The sequence below is a fragment of the Pomacea canaliculata genome, linkage group LG6, assembly GCF_003073045.1.
Source record: "Pomacea canaliculata isolate SZHN2017 linkage group LG6, ASM307304v1, whole genome shotgun sequence".
Taxonomy (NCBI): Eukaryota; Metazoa; Mollusca; class Gastropoda; order Architaenioglossa; family Ampullariidae; genus Pomacea; species Pomacea canaliculata.
Window position 1 is genome coordinate 13,163,042 of NC_037595.1, and position 19,597 is coordinate 13,182,638.

A 19,597-nucleotide genomic window follows, 5' to 3' on the forward strand; every position below is an offset into this window, starting at 1 on the left:
ATTCATAACCTTCGCTCGAGGATGACACTCGCACTCACCTGCCATGGCATATCCCGATGTCGGCCTGGTTAGGCTCCAGTGTGGAACAGAGGGTACTCCAGCAAATCTTGTTCTAGTCTCGAAATCAAGAAGCGTATATCACACTCTCGGCCCATTCCCCACAATGTAATGGCGGTGGTGTTCGTTGACAATTATCCACGAAAACAAACAATTGACCCACCACACCTGTACAGAAGTCGTAAACAAGGCAACACGAATTCTTCTGCCTCAAGGCAAGGGGAGGTCTCTAACTTATCCACGCGCGGTCCTTGAACACCAGTAAACACCTGTGAGAAAAACACCAGCACCACTGGAAGAACTACCAGCACACGCAGCGAAACACCTGTGAAAAGTACGCACAACTTACTCCAGGTAAGTTAAGAGTCGTGAGGCTCTGTGGTTGGAGGACAGTGTCCAGGTTTTCTGGCCAGAAGTCACCCTGGCGGCGACATTTCCACGGAGTAAAGCCCTCGCTAGCATGGTAAGGAAGCCATGCTTCCGCGTCATTGCGTGAGGCGCAGACGACAGTAGGTCGGCGTCGTCTGCGCATGACACGCTCGGTCGTCGAACGCAGAAACGGCTGAGGCCCCCTGAGGGATGTGTCGCCACTCACCTGTCGCTTGTCACGTGTCTTGCACCGTTAACAAAGATTTGAAATTCGGTTGCGCGCGAATTTCTTTTGGAATCTGGAAAAAGGAACTTTTTTTTGTTGAATTATAATCTTCATCGTCTCCTGCTACATCATTAATTAGTGCGTCTAGTGCATGCGGACAAGTTATTGATTATAAAGTCATGGTAATGCACAATTAAGTGGTTCTTAGGAAGACTCCCCCAAATATAAATTGCAGCAGTATGAATAATGGCGATAAGCTTTTTTTCAAACTCTTTACAAACAGAAGAAAACCCAAAGATTTTGTTTTCCTCACTGATGGCTGAGCATTGTAATGATCGAAGTACATAAAAAAATATTTGTATACTACAAATAATAGGAACTTATATCGCCTTAACTAATGCTACATTTAGCTGTGAAAAGTACTCAGTGAAGGTTCAGGTGATAAACTATTAACCAAATGCAGTAAAAGCCAATAAAATAATATGTAAAAATTAAATTGTCTAAGTAAAATCATATTGGACAAAAGCCAGTCTTCAAAAAAAGTAACCTTACTTATAATCCACCTGTATAAAAAGGGTATCCAAGGATCACAAGTGACATGAAAACAAGTTCCGGTGATACACGGACCTCTATTACACAAGTGACACAAAAATCAAGTTTTAGGGACTAACTGCTTGTCTCTATCTATCCTACAAGTGGCATGAAAATTAAGTTGCGGTGACAAAGAAAGTATAAAAACATTTCATCTCAGCAAGCCCTCGTCGTATGTCACTTGTCTCAAAATATGTTTCACTATATTTGCAACTTTGTCGACTTTTATCTACCACGACAGAGCTCAGTGGCGTAGGAAGATGTTCGGCGTTGGGGGGGCAAACTCCCTGCTGACAGTGAACGGCGTTCGCACTCGCACGGTGATGACCGTCTCCTCTCTACGTTCCCCTACCTTTCTTCTGTTCTTTGCTCTTCGTGAGGAATTACGTCTCAAATATTGGGGGGCAAAAGGATATTCCTGCCCCCCCCCTGTATTTTCCTTGGGGGGGGGCTGCCCCCGCTGCCCCCCTGGTTCCTACGCCACTGTCCAATGGAAAATAAAGTAAACTTACACATAATATTAATACTTGAATTTAAATTGTAAGGCGCTTGTAAATGTTTGTTGAATGCACCACACGTGAAGTATTGCAAAACAAAACTACAGTAAACAAGAAACATGTAGACAAAATGAAACCCTAGAAATGAAGGGCTCTACATACTTTGTAATTTCATTATCTATTCAACTCTACAAAAATTTGCTGACCAATGTAGAAATAATTTATCACTTTAATTTACTCACAATCTCAATGCCTAAAAGTTCCATTCTTTACTGACATCAACAAATAAACAGAAACTTATTAGATGAGCTAAGTTTGTTTACCTAGGACGGTAAACTAGAAGAAATAAGAGAATATGTATATGTGTGTGGAGGTGGGAGGTTTACATATATATATACATAAGTAAATATGAGTATATGCGTGTGTGGATGTGGGTAGTATATCTATAAGCAAATATATGTATGTGGGGAGATTTACATATATAAGCAGTGATGTGTGTGTTGGGGGGTATTAAATATATATGGATATGAGTGTGTTGGGTGGTGGTGGGAGTACATGTGTATATAAGAAGATACAAGTGTGCATGAGGGAGGGGGGATTTTATATATACATGCAAATATGAGTGAGTAAGGGTGTGTGTGTCAGGGGGTATTTTATATATACAGATATATGTGGGGGGATTACATATATAAAAGCAGATATAAGACTGTGTGTACCGGAGGGGGGGGAGGTTATAAATAAGCAAATATGAGGCTGTTTGTGTGTGTGTAGTTGGATTATATATATACATATATGAGTGAGTAGGTGTGTGTTGGTGGTATCAGGGATGGGCAAGCTACTTTTAATTTGTAGCCGGCTAGGCTACAGCTACTTTTTTTCAAAATGTAGCCGGCTACACTACAGCTACAATTTTTCAAAAAGTAGCCAGCTACTTTGGGCTACTTTTAAAATGTAGCCAGCTTCTTTTGGCTACTTTTAAAAGCGTGATGTTATAACAAGTTAGCTGTAGCCAGCTGGCTGTAGCAACATACACAAACATCAAACATACACACAAAACACTATTACTTGCTTTACAAAGTTTTTATTATAATAATGAAACGGAGAACTGCGATATACCGACAATTTTATTTAGTGAATCCATAAATGCTTTCATTCATTCCTTGCCCCCTTCCTCCCCCACCCTTTTTTACACAATAAGTACACGTATTTTACGATTATATTAAACATTTCTGGATCTTTTTCCTCATCCTGTTTTAGTGACAAAAGAAATTATATAAGTTTTCCGATAAACATTTGTTTTCTATAACTATTTGTTCCCTATTACTTTGAAATGAAAACTAAACAGATGCTTAAGTATCAGGTACCTGGTGGAATTTTCAATAAGTTAGGTTATGTGGTGATGAAAAATGTCAACCTCTTATCAATACTGTGACAATGAACAACAGACCATTGAAATAAATGAGTTTGCATGGAATATAAGTAAAACACTGCTTACTCTAATTTAGGCAAGCAGATCATAAGGCATTTTTTTCTAACACTGACACTGAAAACAAAGAAAGGAACACAAACTAATTGTTTCCAAAAGCTGATAGGGTGAAAAGTATAGTCCTGGCATACTAGAATAGACTTTAATTATATAGTAGGATGTCAAATGTAGCATATAAACACTGAAATATATTTTTTAAAAATGATCTGATACAAGATATATTTATTTTAAATCTTTAAGCTTGAATTTCTCTGTTTGTCGTTTTTGACATCCAGTCCTAAACTATAAAAACATATTTCTCAAGATTGGCTTGTACTACAGCATTAAAATTTTGCAATTTTGTTTAGAAATGCATAAGCTACAAAGTGAAGCATTTGAGAATATGGTATAAACATTACTTTTGATAAAATTAACATTTTTCTAAATATTTTCTAAATATTTAATTGCCACATTCACACTGAGTCGGGGGGTACCATGTCTGATTTTTTATATCTCCTAGAAATCTTGAGATATCAAAACGCCTTATGCATCAGTTTTCTTATCAGTGCCTCTAGTTTACAAAAAATCCAAAACCGTTGGTATATGACTTATGGTATTGTGTAAATGTGTTTTTTAAATGCTTGTACGTTTTGAAACAAAATCGTTGATTAAAGTCACAATTTTCACTTTAGGTACTCAAAAACAGTTTTAAAGTGCTATATTTATGTTATTTTGTTACTCTATATTAAAAAACCCTTAAAGATATTTAAAATATGGATTTTAATTTTTGGAGTGTACCGGTAACCTTAAAAACAAATCTACATTCTTTTAGTCCTTCATGGAATTGAATTTGACCAGAACTTTGGCCTCGAAGTTGCTGTCTGTCACCCTAGTGCGCAGCTTTTGTCATGATAAGTCCTGCCAGACTGAACTATCTCTCAACAATTCTTGCATTTGAAACTATACCCACATTTTGTGGCTTCGCAAAATGTAAAAAATTTCAAATAAGGCTGGAAATTGATGGGTACGTCCATCTTCGTTTTTCAAATCGCTCCCGCCACGTGGACGACCTGGTACTTGCGGTTACTGAGTGTGCGAGACACGTGGGTGTCTGGCTGTCAAGACACCGAGCAGTGACAGCAGTGGCTGTCGTCGTCTTGCTCAGTGGCGTAGGAAGATGTTCAGCTTTGGGGGGGCAAACTCCCTGCTGACCGTGAACGGCGTTCGCACTCGCACATTACGTAAAAAAGGATGGGGGGGGGGTAGAGCACGCACGTACACAGTGGTAGCATCACAACACGCTGCTTTATTGTTAAAAGGCAAAGCAGCATTAAATAGGAAAAAAACAAAGTAAAGAATGACTCCCCGGCTAACGCATTCACAAGAAATGTGATAAACGTTATAATCATATCTATCTATCTATTCCTCTTCGTGCATCAGGTTGCACATAAGGCCTCAACCAGAGTCCGCCACCGATGTCGATCGGCTGAAACCCGCTCTAGGTGACCCCATGTCCAGCCCTTTCCTTTCATCTCCCTTTCCACTGTTCTTCTCCAAGTTTCCTTTGGGCGGCCTCGTTTTCTTCGGCCGTCTGGAGTCCATCGTAGGGCGACTCTGGAAAGGTCTGCTGTCTGCTGGCGGAGCACATGTCCAATCCATCGCCAACGCCTTCGTTGAACCTGCGTGGTGATGGACTCGGTTTCACTTCTTCGGTGGAGTTCTTCGTTGCTGATGGTGTTTGGCCAAAAGATGTTAAGTATGCGCCTGAGGCATCTGTTTTGGAAGACGTCAAGCTTGTTACTGATGGTTTTGGTCATCTTCCAGGATTCTGATCCGTAAAGGAGGGTGCTGATCACATTTGACTTGAAGATTCTCAGTTTGATCTTCTGGCTGATGTTTTTTGCCTTCCATGTGCTCCTGAGTGAGGCGAAGGCCTGGCTGGCTTTCGCCAGTCGGGCTCGAATCTCCACCTCCGCATCCCCGGTGTTTGACATTTTGGACCCAAGATAGGTGAAACTGTCAACTTCCTCAATCTCTTCTCCATTTAGTTTGATGCCGTCTTGGACTCTGGCGTTCACTCTCATACTTTTCGTTTTCTTTGTGCTGACCTTCAAGCCAAGGTTTCCAGCTGTTTCTGAGAAGGCCTTTGTTTTTTCATGCATGTCTTGGTGGCGGTGTGACAGCAGGACAATGTCATCAGCAAAGTCTAAGTCTTCCAGTGCTGTTGTTGCTGTCATAGTCATGGTCCATCTGATCCCTCTCCTCTCGCTGTCGGTGGAAGTCTTCATGATCCAGTCCATGGCCAGGATGAAGAGGAACGGCGACAGAATGCAGCCCTGCTTCACCCCGGTACTGACGTTGAAGGGGTCTGTGAGCTCCGTGTCACAGACAACCTGGGATTTGAAATCGCTGTACAGCATTGCAATGACCTGAACAAGTTTTGCAGGGACTCCGTAATGCCTCAGGATCTTCCATAAGGTCTCGCGGTGGATGCTGTCAAAAGCCTTCTCCAGGTCGATGAAATTGATGTACAGCGGTGTGTTCCATTCGTTGCTCTGCTCCAGAATCTGTCGCAGAATGAAGATGTGTTCGGAGCAGGATCGCCCAGGACGAAATCCTGCTTGCTGTGGTCGCAGGTCTTTCTCAAGAGTTGCCGTCAGTCTTGACAAAACAATCTTGCTGAAGACCTTGCTGGTGAGGGAAAGAAGTGTTATGCCCCTCCAATTATTGCAGTCTCCAAGATCTCCTTTCTTGGGTAGCTTGAAGATGAGCCCTGTCTTCCAAGCAACAGGGAGCTGCCCTGATTCCCAAACTTGCTTGAAGATTTCAGTCAGCTTGGGAGCTGTCACATTTATATCTGCTTTCAACATCTCTGCTGTTATTCCATCTGCCCCTGGTGCTTTGCCGCTCTTCATTGTCTTGACTGCTGCTGTCACTTCTTCCAGGCTTGGTGGGTCTGTGCAGATGTCAAGGTCTATAGCTGCTGGCTGGATGTCTGCAAGCTGAGGGGGATCTGGTCTGTTCAGAACCGACTCAAAATGTTCCTTCCAGCGCTGTAGTTTTTCTGCCTCTCCCTCGATGACATTACCGTTCACGTCTTTCACTGGCACATCACTGTTCTTAAACCCGTTGTTTAGCTGTTTGTTTATCTTGTACAGTGTCTTCAGGTCATTTTTACTTGCTGCATTTTCTGCTTCATCTGCCAGTTTCTCTATGTGGTCTCTTTTGTCGGTTCTTGCCATCCTCTTTACCTCTTTGTTTAGTTTTGCATATCTTTGTCTGAGTTGTTCTTTCAGGCGTTCAGATCTGGTGCTGTTGATTCTTTGTTTGGCTGACTTTCTCTCTTCTATCTTCTTCCATGTCTCTTCTCTGATCCACTGTTCTTTCTTTTTCCGTTGGAAGCCCAGTATTTTCTCTTCTGTTTCCTGTAAGACTCGATTGAAGTCGTCTAAGGTCATCTCTTGTTGGTCTCCTAGTGCTTGGAACCTGTTCTTTACTTCCATAGCAAAGGCCCTTTCGGTGGCTGGATTTTTTAGTTTGCCGGAGTCCACTCTCTGCTGACGTGCCTGTTTTCCTCGTGATCGACGCAGCTTCAGAGAAACTGTGGCTATCACAAGAGTGTGGTCACTGGCAACGTCTGCTCCTCTGTAGGCTCTAACATCTTGAAGTGAGCTCCTCCATTTTCGGTTGATGATGACATGGTCTATCTGGTTCTTTGTGGTCCCATCTGGTGATGTCCATGTTGCCTTGTGGATGTCTTTGTGTGGGAAGAGTGTGCCACCAATCAGTAGGTTGTTTTCTTCACAAAAGTCTGCCAGTCTCTCTCCGTTGTCATTGATGCTTCCGATTCCATGTTTGCCCATGACATGCTCCCTGCAGGTGTTGTCACTTCCCACCTTGGCATTGAGATCGCCGATGATGAGCAACATGTCATGGGCTGGAACGCTCTCTGAGGCTGCTTGGAGCTGATCGTAAAAAGCATCCTTGTCTTCTGCCTCAGAGTCATTTGTTGGTGCATAGCAAGCTAGCACTGTCAGCTTGGTGTACTTTGAATGGAATCTTGCTCTCAAAAGTCTGGGTCCATAAGGCTTCCATCCCAGCAGTGCCTTTTCCGTTTTCTTGTTGAGGAGTAGAGCTACTCCTTCAGAGTGCTGAGCGTCTGATCTTCCTGAGAACAAGATGGTATGTCCTGACGCTAGTCTCCTCTTTCCCGTGCCAGTCCATCTGACCTCACTGACTCCCAGGATGTCCAAGTTGTAGTTGTCAAACTCCTTGACTAGTTGGAGCATCCTGCCAGTCTGGTACAAGGTCTGGACGTTCCAGCACCCCACCCTCAACTTCTGCCTCGGCTTCAGTAAATCCGCTGTCGGGGCGCCAGCTCCCTTTCGGGTTTGGCTGTCGTCCGTCATTAGTCCAGTCTCCTGGTGTGCTTCATTACCTTCGCCATCTGTGACGAGTTTTCTGGTTTTAGTTTCTGTAACATACTTTTTTTTTACATGGTGGGGTTGTTAGCCCTACCACAACCTATTTTACCTCTAGGTGAGGTGTCCACCTTAGTCGCCTCTTACGACATGCCTGGCTGGATGGCAGGGACCCTATTCTTACAATGCTTGCTAGGCAAGCATACCCCGGGGTCCCACAGGGGTTATAATCATATAAATCATATTAATCAAGGTTGGCAAGTCAGTGTGCCAAAAAAACTGTGTCTTCGGTGATTTCTATTAATGAACTCCATTGCAATCTCGTCCAGATTAAGCAGATCAACCCTCTCTTTAAATACATGCATGATGAGACAGTTATTCAAGCGCGTTTGTGTCATGGAACTTTTCAGGTATGTTTTTGTTCGTTTTAAGGCAGAAAAACTGCGTTCTGCAGTTGCCGTGGTAACTGAGATAGTAAGATACAGTTTCAAAAGCTTATCGATCTCGCTTAACATCTTTCTCACTAACCCTTCCGGCCAAGAGCAATCCCCCCGTCTCCCATGTTACCTACTGGTCAGCTCTTCCAGTACCTCTATTACAAAATACACTACCAAACAGTATACCTAAAAAAAAAAGAAAACACCAAACCCCCGTGACAGCAACGATCAACATTCCAGCTCTGCACATATACACCAGCGCGCGCACACCTATGCACACATGCGCGCATGCACAGGCCACGCAGTCACACTCGGTCACACACCGTGGGTGGCAGCGAGTGGGTGGGGGATGTTTTATGTTGGTCAAACGAAAACCGCCAAAGAAAAGGCGTCGCATTATGGGGGAGCGGGGAGGGAGACGACACTCGATGTACCGATGTACTGTCCGGCTGCTTTCTTCACTCAGGCTTCAACGCAGCCTGCAATTAGCATGGCAAACAAGACCAACGGACTGTCCCCGATCTGATCGTCAGAGGTGTTAGGGCCTCCACTTGCCTCAGGGCCCGCTTTTGTGACGGTGATGACCGTCTCCTGTCTACGTTCCCCTACCTTTCTTCAGTTCTTTGCTCTTTGTGAGGAATTAGGTCTCAAATATTGGGGGGGCAAAAGGATATTCCTGCCCCCCCTGTTTTTTCCTTGGGGGGGCGGCTGCCCCCGCTGCCCCCCTGGTTCCTACGCCACTGGAGCTATCACAAGCATTCAACTTCTCGTTGTTTCTCGACTGACACGAGATCTGCGCGACATCGGCATCAGCGGAATCAAACTCTGCATGAACTGGCAGGAACCGCAGCTCCGGGTGACCGTGACAGTAAGTCAAGCAGCCCTCGGTTATTTTATTGAGCTCTTTGGCGGTGGCAGTTAGAAACACCGATGATCGATCTCGCGGCCACTGCGTGCACATGCCGCCGAAGGAAACGCGAGACTTGCCCGTAGCGGAACTCCGCCTCCACGACTCAGTCAAGCGTGGCAGAGAAAATGACACCACACTCATTTTTTTTCCCTTTCTTTGCCCTTTTTCTTTTGTCAGCCTCGTGCGCTTTCATGTCTGCATCTTACGAGGCTGGAGCTATGCGCCAACCTTACCTCTCAGATAGGAGAAATAAGGATCCAGATGAAGATCATTGGTATGGGGGGGATGTGCTGCCTGTGCATCGAGCTTATATTCAACTTTGTACACACCAGAGAGCACCAGCAGTGCAAAACCCACAATGTCAGCACAAATAAAGAAAGGAGGAAGGAAGGTGAGAAGGATAGAATAAATGAAAAATGAAACGACACACTAAATGAAAGAAAGAGAAGTATGCTAAAAACCAAGTGACTATATATCATCCCTAAAAATCAAGTCGGGAGAAGCACATACCCAATCATAGGCGCACCAAAAAAAAAAAAAAAGAAAAAAAAAAGTGGAAGCAAGGAGACAAGACGGACCGAGAAGCAGCGATCGTCTCGGGGTGACGAAGGTGATGTTTTTCGCCTAGTCTGCAGGTCATGTCAACGAATGCCACACGCAGAGAAGGAATAGCGAACCCGACACGAAATCGGAACTCAGGAGAGCTAATCTTCCCCATCTTCATGACAGACTGGCGTCCCCGTGACGTAACGTGAACCGTCTCCCTGTGACCTGTGACCTTGCGAGGTCGCAAGCGGAGTCTTACTAATGAGAAAGTGTTCCACGGGCTTCCGAGCGTCCTTCGTACAAGGAGAGGCCCGGCTAAAAAAAACGACTTTAACTGACAATAAAAAATTACTAAAGCAAGGCAACAGATCGTCGAGGGTATTGGGGAGCTACAGGGCTCGATTGTCGAGGGTTTATATGGTCTGTTCGTGAAAAGGCCTTTTGTAGCAGTGGCTGAAAAAATAATCATTATTCTGCTTCCGCGGATGTAGAAGTGCTTGTAAGTGAAGCAGTGCGGAGATACTGTGGTAGCATAATTCTACGCGCGTGTATGTGTGTGTGTTCTGTTAGAACAACTGCGATCCCTTTTAGCGAGAATGCTCTCATTTTGATCGTAAGCATGGTTCTTAGGTAAGAGTACCAAAGTGCAGTATTTTTCTATTAAAAAAAAAAACAAACAAGCAAGCAAACAACAGACAGACAAAAAGACTACCCTTAAGCTTATTTTTACTTCCGCGGGAATGTAAGTGCTGCCGGCAATCTGACTAAACTCTTTGGATTTGTTGACCCTGTTGGAAGAACAGTTGCTAGAATTATTACAAAAGGTCTCTTTGGTAAAACCAGCACAGTCTGATTTTCTTAAAGTTGGGGTCACCGGGTCAATCAAGTTTATAGTCTGAAAGGTCTAAATAGTCTCAAGAGAATAATTATTACAATATTCAAGAATTAGTTTAAGACTGTGATCGTGTTATGGTAAATGTTTATTTTAAAGTTATTTTCTTCTTATTGGTAGAAAGTCCCCAGAGTTCCTAGTCAATAAACTGTCCTTCGGTCAGGGGTCCCTCAATCATAATTTATAATTTAGCGGTAAATGTTTTCTCGTCTCACACTTTCACTAGATTAAAAGCACAGCTACCGACGGAACACAAACATTTGACTGAGAATCTTCTCGACTGCATACCTGCTCGCACCAGCACGACACCAGGTGTCACTGCTATCACGGAGCTTTTCAACTACCCTTTCAGCCCCAAAGGTCGAACTGCGGGGTCAGGTGCTGGTGAGACTCCAGGAATGCGGTGTAGTCTTGGGAGAGCGGGAGGGAGGGGTTGGTGTGTCGGGTACACTGACGACCTCATACCCGAGGGTCGCTGCATGGTGCTGCAATACCATCCTTGACCTTTGTCTCTGACCCCCTCTGCAAACGAACGCGTCCCCAGTCACAAAACATCGGCAACACACGGACAAGTTTATCACGGATTTTCATCTAAAACCTGGCCGGTAATGGATAACATTGCGACCTACCCCACTCCTATTTCAACACACGGAGTTGGCAAACATAAACAACAATCTAAAAGCACTTCGGTCGGTTCGTTTTTCTCGAGGAATAGGGTGAAAGGGCGCACAGAGAGAGGAAAATGCGAAAACGTTAGAAACTTTTGTCACTGAAGTGCCTAATACCCCCATCTTTAGACCACTCGATCGACTTTGTGTATCCCCCTGTCGGATTGTCACATGTACCTGCACGAAAACCTTCATTCATGTGTACTTTAATAATTACATCATATACATATGTATTTGTGTACATGGATCTAAACTTGGAAATACAAGTAATTAACCCTGCTGATGTGCAGCCTGACTCGTATCCTCCAAAGCCAAAAGGTTACGGACCTTTCTCATCAGGTTCAGACTGACCAGGTAGAGAAAGAACGTGGACATTGCAAAGTCCCATGTAACCATGAGTAGCATTTCAACCATCACTGTAAAAATACTTTACTGTAGAGCCAGTGCCGACAACAACAAAAAAAACCCCAAACAAAAACAACAACAACAACAACAACAAACAAACAAACAAAACCAAAAAAACAAAAACAACAGGGATTACCAAAAATGGTAAAGAATGCAAACTGGAAGACCAGAGGAAACAAACGTCCTGTTACGTGGTGCAACATACACGTGATCACGTAGTCCAGTGGGGTATGTAGGTGAAGGACCAGTACCCAGCCCCCTTCTATCAACGACACAGATACAATTTGTGCATGTATGCAATCCAGAACACAAACATTCCAGCACTGAAAACATTGTAGATAGTGACGAGGAGGGATTGGACGGGGGGACGGGTGTGCATATGTACACGTGGACCATGTCTCAACCATTCCGTTCAGTGATAAGAGCATATAGTCCTTAGGTGTTTGAGCATGCGTTTACAAATTTTCCATTAATATAATTATTATCTACTCTTGTGACGACATAAACCTATGTGTACGAGATGAATTTCTTTCCCTCCGCCATTCTCATTCCTCCCCTCGTCCATTACACACACACCTCACCCTATCAGCGAACAGTGAAGTCAGGTGTACATAGCAAGCACTTCGTTTCAAGCATTTACGCAGGTAACAGTTCCCCAGCAGCCCCTTCCCCACAAACCCCTACCCTCCCAGTCGTCTCCCAGTCGTCTGCACTTCCTCACGTGACGACGCCTTGCACCCGCTGTCTCGTAAGCAACGCTCACCGATCCACCCGTCCCACCCAGTGCGGGCTGTCCTGTCAGTGTCTGTAGGGTAGCGATGTCTGTCAGTGTGTCAAGCTGGCAATACCCGACGACACACAGCAAGTCAGCCATGGCTGGCAGCACCCAGTCAGGTACTACATACACTAACTACAGGAGATGGATGACGAACCGCAGCCTCCTCGCATCCTGTCATAACTCGCAACCTCTGAGCCATCGAGACTTCACACGAGGACATCTTTCGCAAAAAAAAAAAAAAAAAAATTAAAATAAAATGTATCTGATATTTGGCATAATTTTTTTTTCAGCTGCTTAGTTGCATGGCTAGAAATCTAGATTTTAAGTGTAACATGTTAAAATAAATATCACTCAAGATATTTTGTATAAATGGGTCTGCGTAGACATTCTGGTGAGTGCACAAAGCTATGGGTGACTATAACTCACTCGTTTTTACCATTGAAACCCCATCTGCGTTTGCCCCCATAAATTAAAGATAGTAATACAGGAAGATGAAATTACTGACTCCTGTGTGTAAGTAACGTTTTAGTTTGTCAAAGGGTGTTGAGGACTCCTCGCTCTTTCTAGTAACATGAGATACTTTCAAAGACAGTTTACCGGCCTTTGTGTGCCTGAGTTAAGCCCCTTTTTAGATGACGCATTATAGATACAAGTGTTGCCGGCACACAGCCGAGCTTTTATGGTCTACCCAAGACCAACTTCTCAACGTTTTTTGTACACGCAGCTTCTTGCCGGCGACCCTCGCGAAAGTGTTGAGAGAAAACCGAGCAGACGAGAGACTGTAGGGAAGGGATTGTTTGCTTACAACTCCTCAACAAAGACAAGCCGCGATCCTTTCACAGACAGAACTTCAATTAGCCAGGAGCATGTACACTGAAAAATGAATAGCAGACTTGATCTCCGCCATAAAAAAAAGAAAAAAAGAAAAAAGAAACACTATCGACATGGTCGAATACCCAGACATCTATCCAATAATACATGTAGAGGTCGAGGGTTTATTAGTAAACAGACATTTATCAATGGATGTGTTTAAATTTATGAGTGAGAGCATGCGCAAGATGATGTTCTGGAGCTAATTTTTATAAATACCAAAAAGGTGAGCGTTTCTGGCTAAAAAAAATTATATTTACACTAGCAATTCTATTGACAGCAATAAATCCGTGCGTACACAAGAGGATCCCTTTCTTTAATTTGAACTTTCAGGACTCGGTAAGAAAAAAAAAAAAAAATAGAAGTCAGTGTTGGGACTAGAGTCGGTCTGTGGCACAGGCAAGTTTCTATACTGCGTCTGTTAAGATGTATATTTCTCACTCTTTTTTTTTTTTTTTAACCATTTCTCAATCAACTCGGAAACTTTCTTACACATTCATCACAGTTCCTCCTACAATTGTGTGTGAAACTGTTATATCGCATATTGTGTGAAAGCAGTTCCCAGTTTTCTACATATTCTTGCATGCTTACAATACACTCTGAATCAAGTATTTAACCCAGGGGTGGCGATCCTTTTTTTCTGCTAAGGTCCATTTTGATATCTTTACAATCATTCGCTGGCGACACAAAATTACACACCTTAAAAATTCACTGCTGTATTTAACATTTAATTAAACAACCCACCCTAATATAATGGCTGGAACCGTTTCTTCGGTACCATGTTAGAGTTTTTCCAGTAATATTTGTTATTATTGTGATTCACCTCATGGCAATTTATGTTCTTAGGAGGAAAAATAAAACAACCTGGAGTCGGGTTGTCCTCCCTGCTATACGGGTTCCCTTCTCCCCTCCTGCCGCATCAGAAAGAGAACGGTAAATACAGTTGTTGATGTTCAAAAGAGGGAATTACTCTGCTAAGTCGCCAGGTAAGGCATTTAAACAAGCTCTTCACCTGCCTTCAGATTTGTGGACAGTCAAAAGCAAAGAGCAGTAATCAGTACCTGTGTACAGAGCAGCAACCTGACCTAAGGGACGCAACCACGACTGCGCCAGGACAAGGAAGGTGAGCAAAGTTACCGGAAAGACATCGGCGTCTGGGGATGGAGAGATGGGGAAGAGGTTGCAGGTGATGAAAGGGAGCCGCTATCACTGTTTGCTCCAAGTGCTCGTGTATAGGTGGATATTTGTAGATCGATGTCACAAGCATTCCCCTCCCTCACGCGCTCACGCCACCTGGGTCTACTTAGAAAAATATTTATACCTCTCAGCTATGATACTAGTCTCCGGTAAATTCTGAGATTTGTGCCATCCTCTACTACCTTTACTTTTTCTAGGGTTAACATCTCTGTCTCTTTGTCTCTGTCTCACCCCCCAAACCGTCCGGAATATTGCTGTTACACGTGACGCATCATTATCTCTTGAATTTCAAGTGAGTGCAGTCTGTAAGTCCATATTCCTAATGCCACACATACGACCGTCCCTGTCCGTTTCTGCCACCAAAAAACTCACGTCTGCTTTTGTGTTGTTCAGTTAGATTACTTTCAACTTGTAGACCTCTCTGACTGGACAAACTTCAATGGTTTACTCAATGTTCCTCATCTTGTCTTCCTACTGCAGAGAGCAGATCCTACTACACCATTGCTCTACGAGCTTCGCTGACTGCCAGTCCAAGTTACACTGATTATAAGATGAGCACAAGTACTACCATTGTCTTCATGGCCTTGCCCCCAGGGTACTGAGCTACCGACGCCTTACCCCAGAGTCAGTCTCTTCAGTCTGTTGTGTGTTGTGTTCCCTCCTGTCTGCGCCAAGCATTAGATGGGAGGAAGTCAGCAGACGATCCCTCTCCACTTCAGGCATCAGTGTTTAGAATTCTATGCCCCTCTCTCTTAGAATTGTGTATACATATGAACCCTTTATGTCAGGCCTCAAAACCCATCTCTTCCTGAAAAAACATCTTGCATACAGTTTCGTTGACTCATCAGTTCTTCTTTCATCTTTGTTAAAGTCAGTAAATTATGGTTCAACAAAGCAACCCTGTAAAAGGTTACCGAGACGATTATCCATGGGAGGCAAGTCTTGCAATGCTGGTACTTAGAAATTTAGAAAATCTTTCCCCTTGGGTTGTCTTTTCTCTTGTGCACCCGTAAATGTCTGCTTGTATCAGTGTTTATTCTGATAACCAGCACTGTAAACATCACCTTTACCAACATTGAAGTCTGCCGGCCAAATATTTCTTACTGTGCTCCCCTTACCGATAAAGCTTCCTTTTCAAGATATTTCTCAACATCTTCATCACACCTGCTGCAGGATTGCTGGACGAAGAATTGCATTCGTTGACTGGAAGATACAGTAATAGGTTACTCCACTGATTTTTGTTCCCGCATGCAAATATCCAGATTTTAGTTTATTACTGACAAACAATTCCATTATTTTGAGAAGCGATGAATAGTAAGATAAACAAAACCATTGACTTGAGTAGCGATGGGTCGCTAGTTTCTTTTAGACAAAATTATTACAATATTTTTTCCAATTAGGCACTACACATACTACATTACTGCTGTTATATATTTTTAAAGATAACTGTACACACTTACTCCCCACTCGTATCTCAGACGTTTTGTTATGGACGAACAGAAAGACAGGCAGGCAGTTTGGCTGGCGAACAGACTGAAAGGAATTCTCTGAAAAGGGTTAGAGATAGCAATATATGAGGTATGGACAAGGTTCAAGAGTTAGTAGGACTAAAGCCTGAACTCAGGCGTCTCCGCGCGATGCATCTCGGGAATAGTTGAAACATCTGTCGAGCATCATACACACGAGTAGCACGAGCGATAAAAGCCCACAGGTTAAGAAGGAAGCAAAACGAATGAACGAGAGCACCTGCTGATAAAGCTGAACCATCCCCAGACACGAACACGACTGAAGCAACATTCTGTAATATGACGCACGTGACAGCAATAACAATGCTCTAATCACATCACGCACGTGACCACAACAACATACTTTGATAACATCATGTTTCTCGCATTATCGCTTGCCTTTCATCAACTTAACGACACGCTGACACAAAAGCAACAACAAACACCCACGAAAGTCTGTTGGAATTGAATTTATTAATTAAACAAAACCGAAATAACTGATCACAATCTCAGCCATGACGTCAGAACAACGGTCAGCTGACCAGTCCAGTCTTTTCCGCGGACGTGACAGCTGACGATGAGTCTGATGTAAGAAAACACTGAACATTGAGCAAAACATGAAAGTTGTAGACAAGCACGCACGCGCAAACAAACAGTACTACAGTGACGTCATCATCACACAGGTATTCGCTGAGGTTCCCGACTTACGGGTTCCTGAGCAAAAAAAAAAAAAAAATCTCTATTCTAGGCAGGTTTCGACCACATTGTAACTACTTCTGAAGGAAAACTTCTGTCCAGCCCGGCACATTGCTGGACAGGAGACCTTTACTGTAGAGATACAGGCCAAAGTTTTCTAGATGAAACAAGATGCAAAATGTTTTGTAAAGGAATGGTAAATCGATATATGAAAAAGATTTTCTGGATATAAATTCTACTCTTTAAGAGTTCTTTTAAAAATCATAATGTTCAATTCAAACCATTTATTCTGATATTAACATCTTAACAATATCAACTTTTTTCCCCACCTCATTTAACGAGAGAAATCGTCTAATATCAGAATAAATGGTTTGAATTGAACATTATTATTTTTTAAAAATGTATTTTTATGCAATGTTTCACGCACAGAAATCACTACATCAGCATATCATCTCCAAACATCTGCCAACCAGGATTTTGTCAGAACGAACCACTTGAAAGATATTTGTATTAACGAGGCTCTTACAAACCAGAGTGTGCATGAGTGAGTAGTGAGTAGTTCGACACACATTTATACATGCATACCGGGAAAAAAACCCACTTTAAAGTCAATTTCCTGACCATTAAGGTTCAGGGATGTCGACAATAAACCCCGATAGCACAACACTCTGGTCTAATAAAAAATGCATGTTTGTCAACGTGCACAAATTACAGACCTTTTGCTATCCATTATTGAATCATCATTTGTCTCGTCTGCCTGTTAGATGCGTGTGTGGGGTGGGTGGATGGGTGGAAGAGGTGGAGGTGTAATGTATCATTGACCCACTTCCCCATTGTTACAAACAACATTGCACAGCTATCACGTGTTCCGCCACTGTCGCCCGGCGAGAGCTGTTCCGACATGGAATGGATTATCGACACTCGTGGCTTTAGAACCCAGCCCCAGGCGGTGAGATAACTTATCACTGGATCAATTTCCTTTTTTTAATGGCAATCGTGAGCAAAAGTCTCTACATTCGTTCACGTCTGCGAAGAAACAAATGAACCAACCATCCAAACATCAAGATGACAAGCAGCCATACATACAATCTCTTAGAATACATTCTGATGCCATAGACGCTTTGGAACATTAGCGTGTCATCGATTCACATTCAAAAGAACACCGAACATGGTGTACAGCATTAAACAGCTAGAATTATCACTGACTGGCATTACAGACATTACACACGTATTACATCCGTCGAACAATGCACAATGAAACTACAGACATTATGTTACCACACAGTATGGGTATTTTAGCACTGAAATGGTATTATCCATAATGAACGATTACTTGTTCTAAAAAAAAAAAACCAAAAAAAAAAACACAAAAAACAACAACCCCCCCCCAAAAAAAAAAAAAACAAAAACAAAACAAAAAACAAAAAAAAATAAAATAAACAAACCCGAAGTCGTTGAAACAAAACAGGATTTTATTGCTGATGTTTGGAGATGTTATCACTGTCGACATCGCTGCTATCATTGATAGTTACCTTCATCACCACTAACTCTACCAATACTGTTTATTATTTACACTGCTTTCACCAATACTGTTTATTATTCATACTGGGACTTGGCGCGAGACGGCCGCACTAACGACAGTGAACACTTGTGAACACTACATGACAGATAGCTACGGGAGAGAACCGGGGCAGGGGAATAGCTGGGTAGCACGGTTAACTCCGGGTTTTATTTTTGTTCCTTGTCAGATTGAATAATGAACGAAAACAGTTCAGGAAAGATACAGCAATGGCAGTTGGACATTCTCAACGGTTGTGTCCTGACATCACGACCAGACGTCCAGTGACATGGTGTCAGAGGGTGTGACATCCTATAAGATAGTGCTGTGACCTCTTGTCACACACTGTTGGCTCGAGAGCGTTGTGACCTCTGGTGTTGTCATGTCACGTGGCGTGTCGAACGTCACTAACAAGGAAGGACGTCACACGGTCTCCTGGCAGCGCGAAAACGAAACGCGACAGAGAGGCCGAAGTTCGACCGACGCACCGCTGCCCCAGGATAAAAGCCCCGCGCACCTTAGCAGACGACTTAACCCAGCAGGCAGCCACACTACACGCGGGTATTTTTTAAAATAATTTTTTTAAAAGTGACGCTAACCTTAATTTCTGTTGCTCCTACGTGTATGACTTCAAACACCTGTAGTGACTCACCTGTTCATCCATTTCGAGCGACCCTCCCTAACTCTTACCTAGTCCAGGTAGGGAAATCTTCTCGACCTCGGGCGCTCCTTAAACCCAGAAATCAAAGATTCATGCTTACTTCAGCTCTTAAAATGGCCGTCAGCGTCTGCTCACCAGGTGTGACCTGTGCACTAAGGGCACAAGCAAGTCCTGTAGCTCGGCCAGTGAGTGTCCCTCCTGTTAACCGAATCAGCTCACGCCTCCCTTTATGTCTTTGAAACAAAAACCGCAGACTATCGTCCTCACACAATACGGCTAAAGTTATCGTTAAACTTCAGCTTCAAAACTGGCAGGTAAAAACACAGATATCACATAAACTTTGACAACAAAACAACTCAACAATCGGACACAGAAGGCACAGGTAACAACTCTCTCTCGCACTCACACATGCACACCTGGCCTACACTCCCCCATGCACTCACAGGATTGTCAAAACAACTTTTCACAGTTTGAACTTCCAGGTTATGGTCACTGGACATACTGTTCAGATTGTCGCTTGTAAATGTCCGCCAGAGCAACTGGACAAGACTTGAGCGTCAGGGACATGGCGACTTGACGAAGCTTGATGACAGTCGCTTGGCGCCAGAACCCGGTAAACACTAGATAATTATAATTAGATAATTATAACACTGAGGCCAAACAGGAGGTTTACTCTCCTTGGAAACAATGGGGAATGGTTACTGACGAGTGTCCATGGCTTGAACACAGAAGACCTCAAGGTCCGGCATGGCAGCTAGCTTTATAACCGGACCCAACACTGCGGTTAGCAAAGCTCAAATGTTCTAAGGTCAAATGTCAAAGTTAATGAACAAGTTCAAACGAAGTCT

At 43.3% G+C, this 19,597-nt stretch overlaps 1 protein-coding gene across 1 annotated transcript in view; it reads right to left on the reverse strand.

The window, feature by feature from the left end:
- LOC112566179 overlaps positions 1 to 653 on the reverse strand; it is a 40,194-nt gene extending 39,541 nt beyond the window's left edge. The window contains exon 1 of the mRNA XM_025242172.1: positions 39 to 653. Coding sequence (XP_025097957.1) covers positions 39 to 45 — 7 coding nt within the window. The 5' untranslated portion in view covers positions 46 to 653. The remainder of the gene's footprint in view (positions 1 to 38) is intronic.
- Between the last annotated feature and the right edge of the window lie 18,944 nt (positions 654 to 19,597).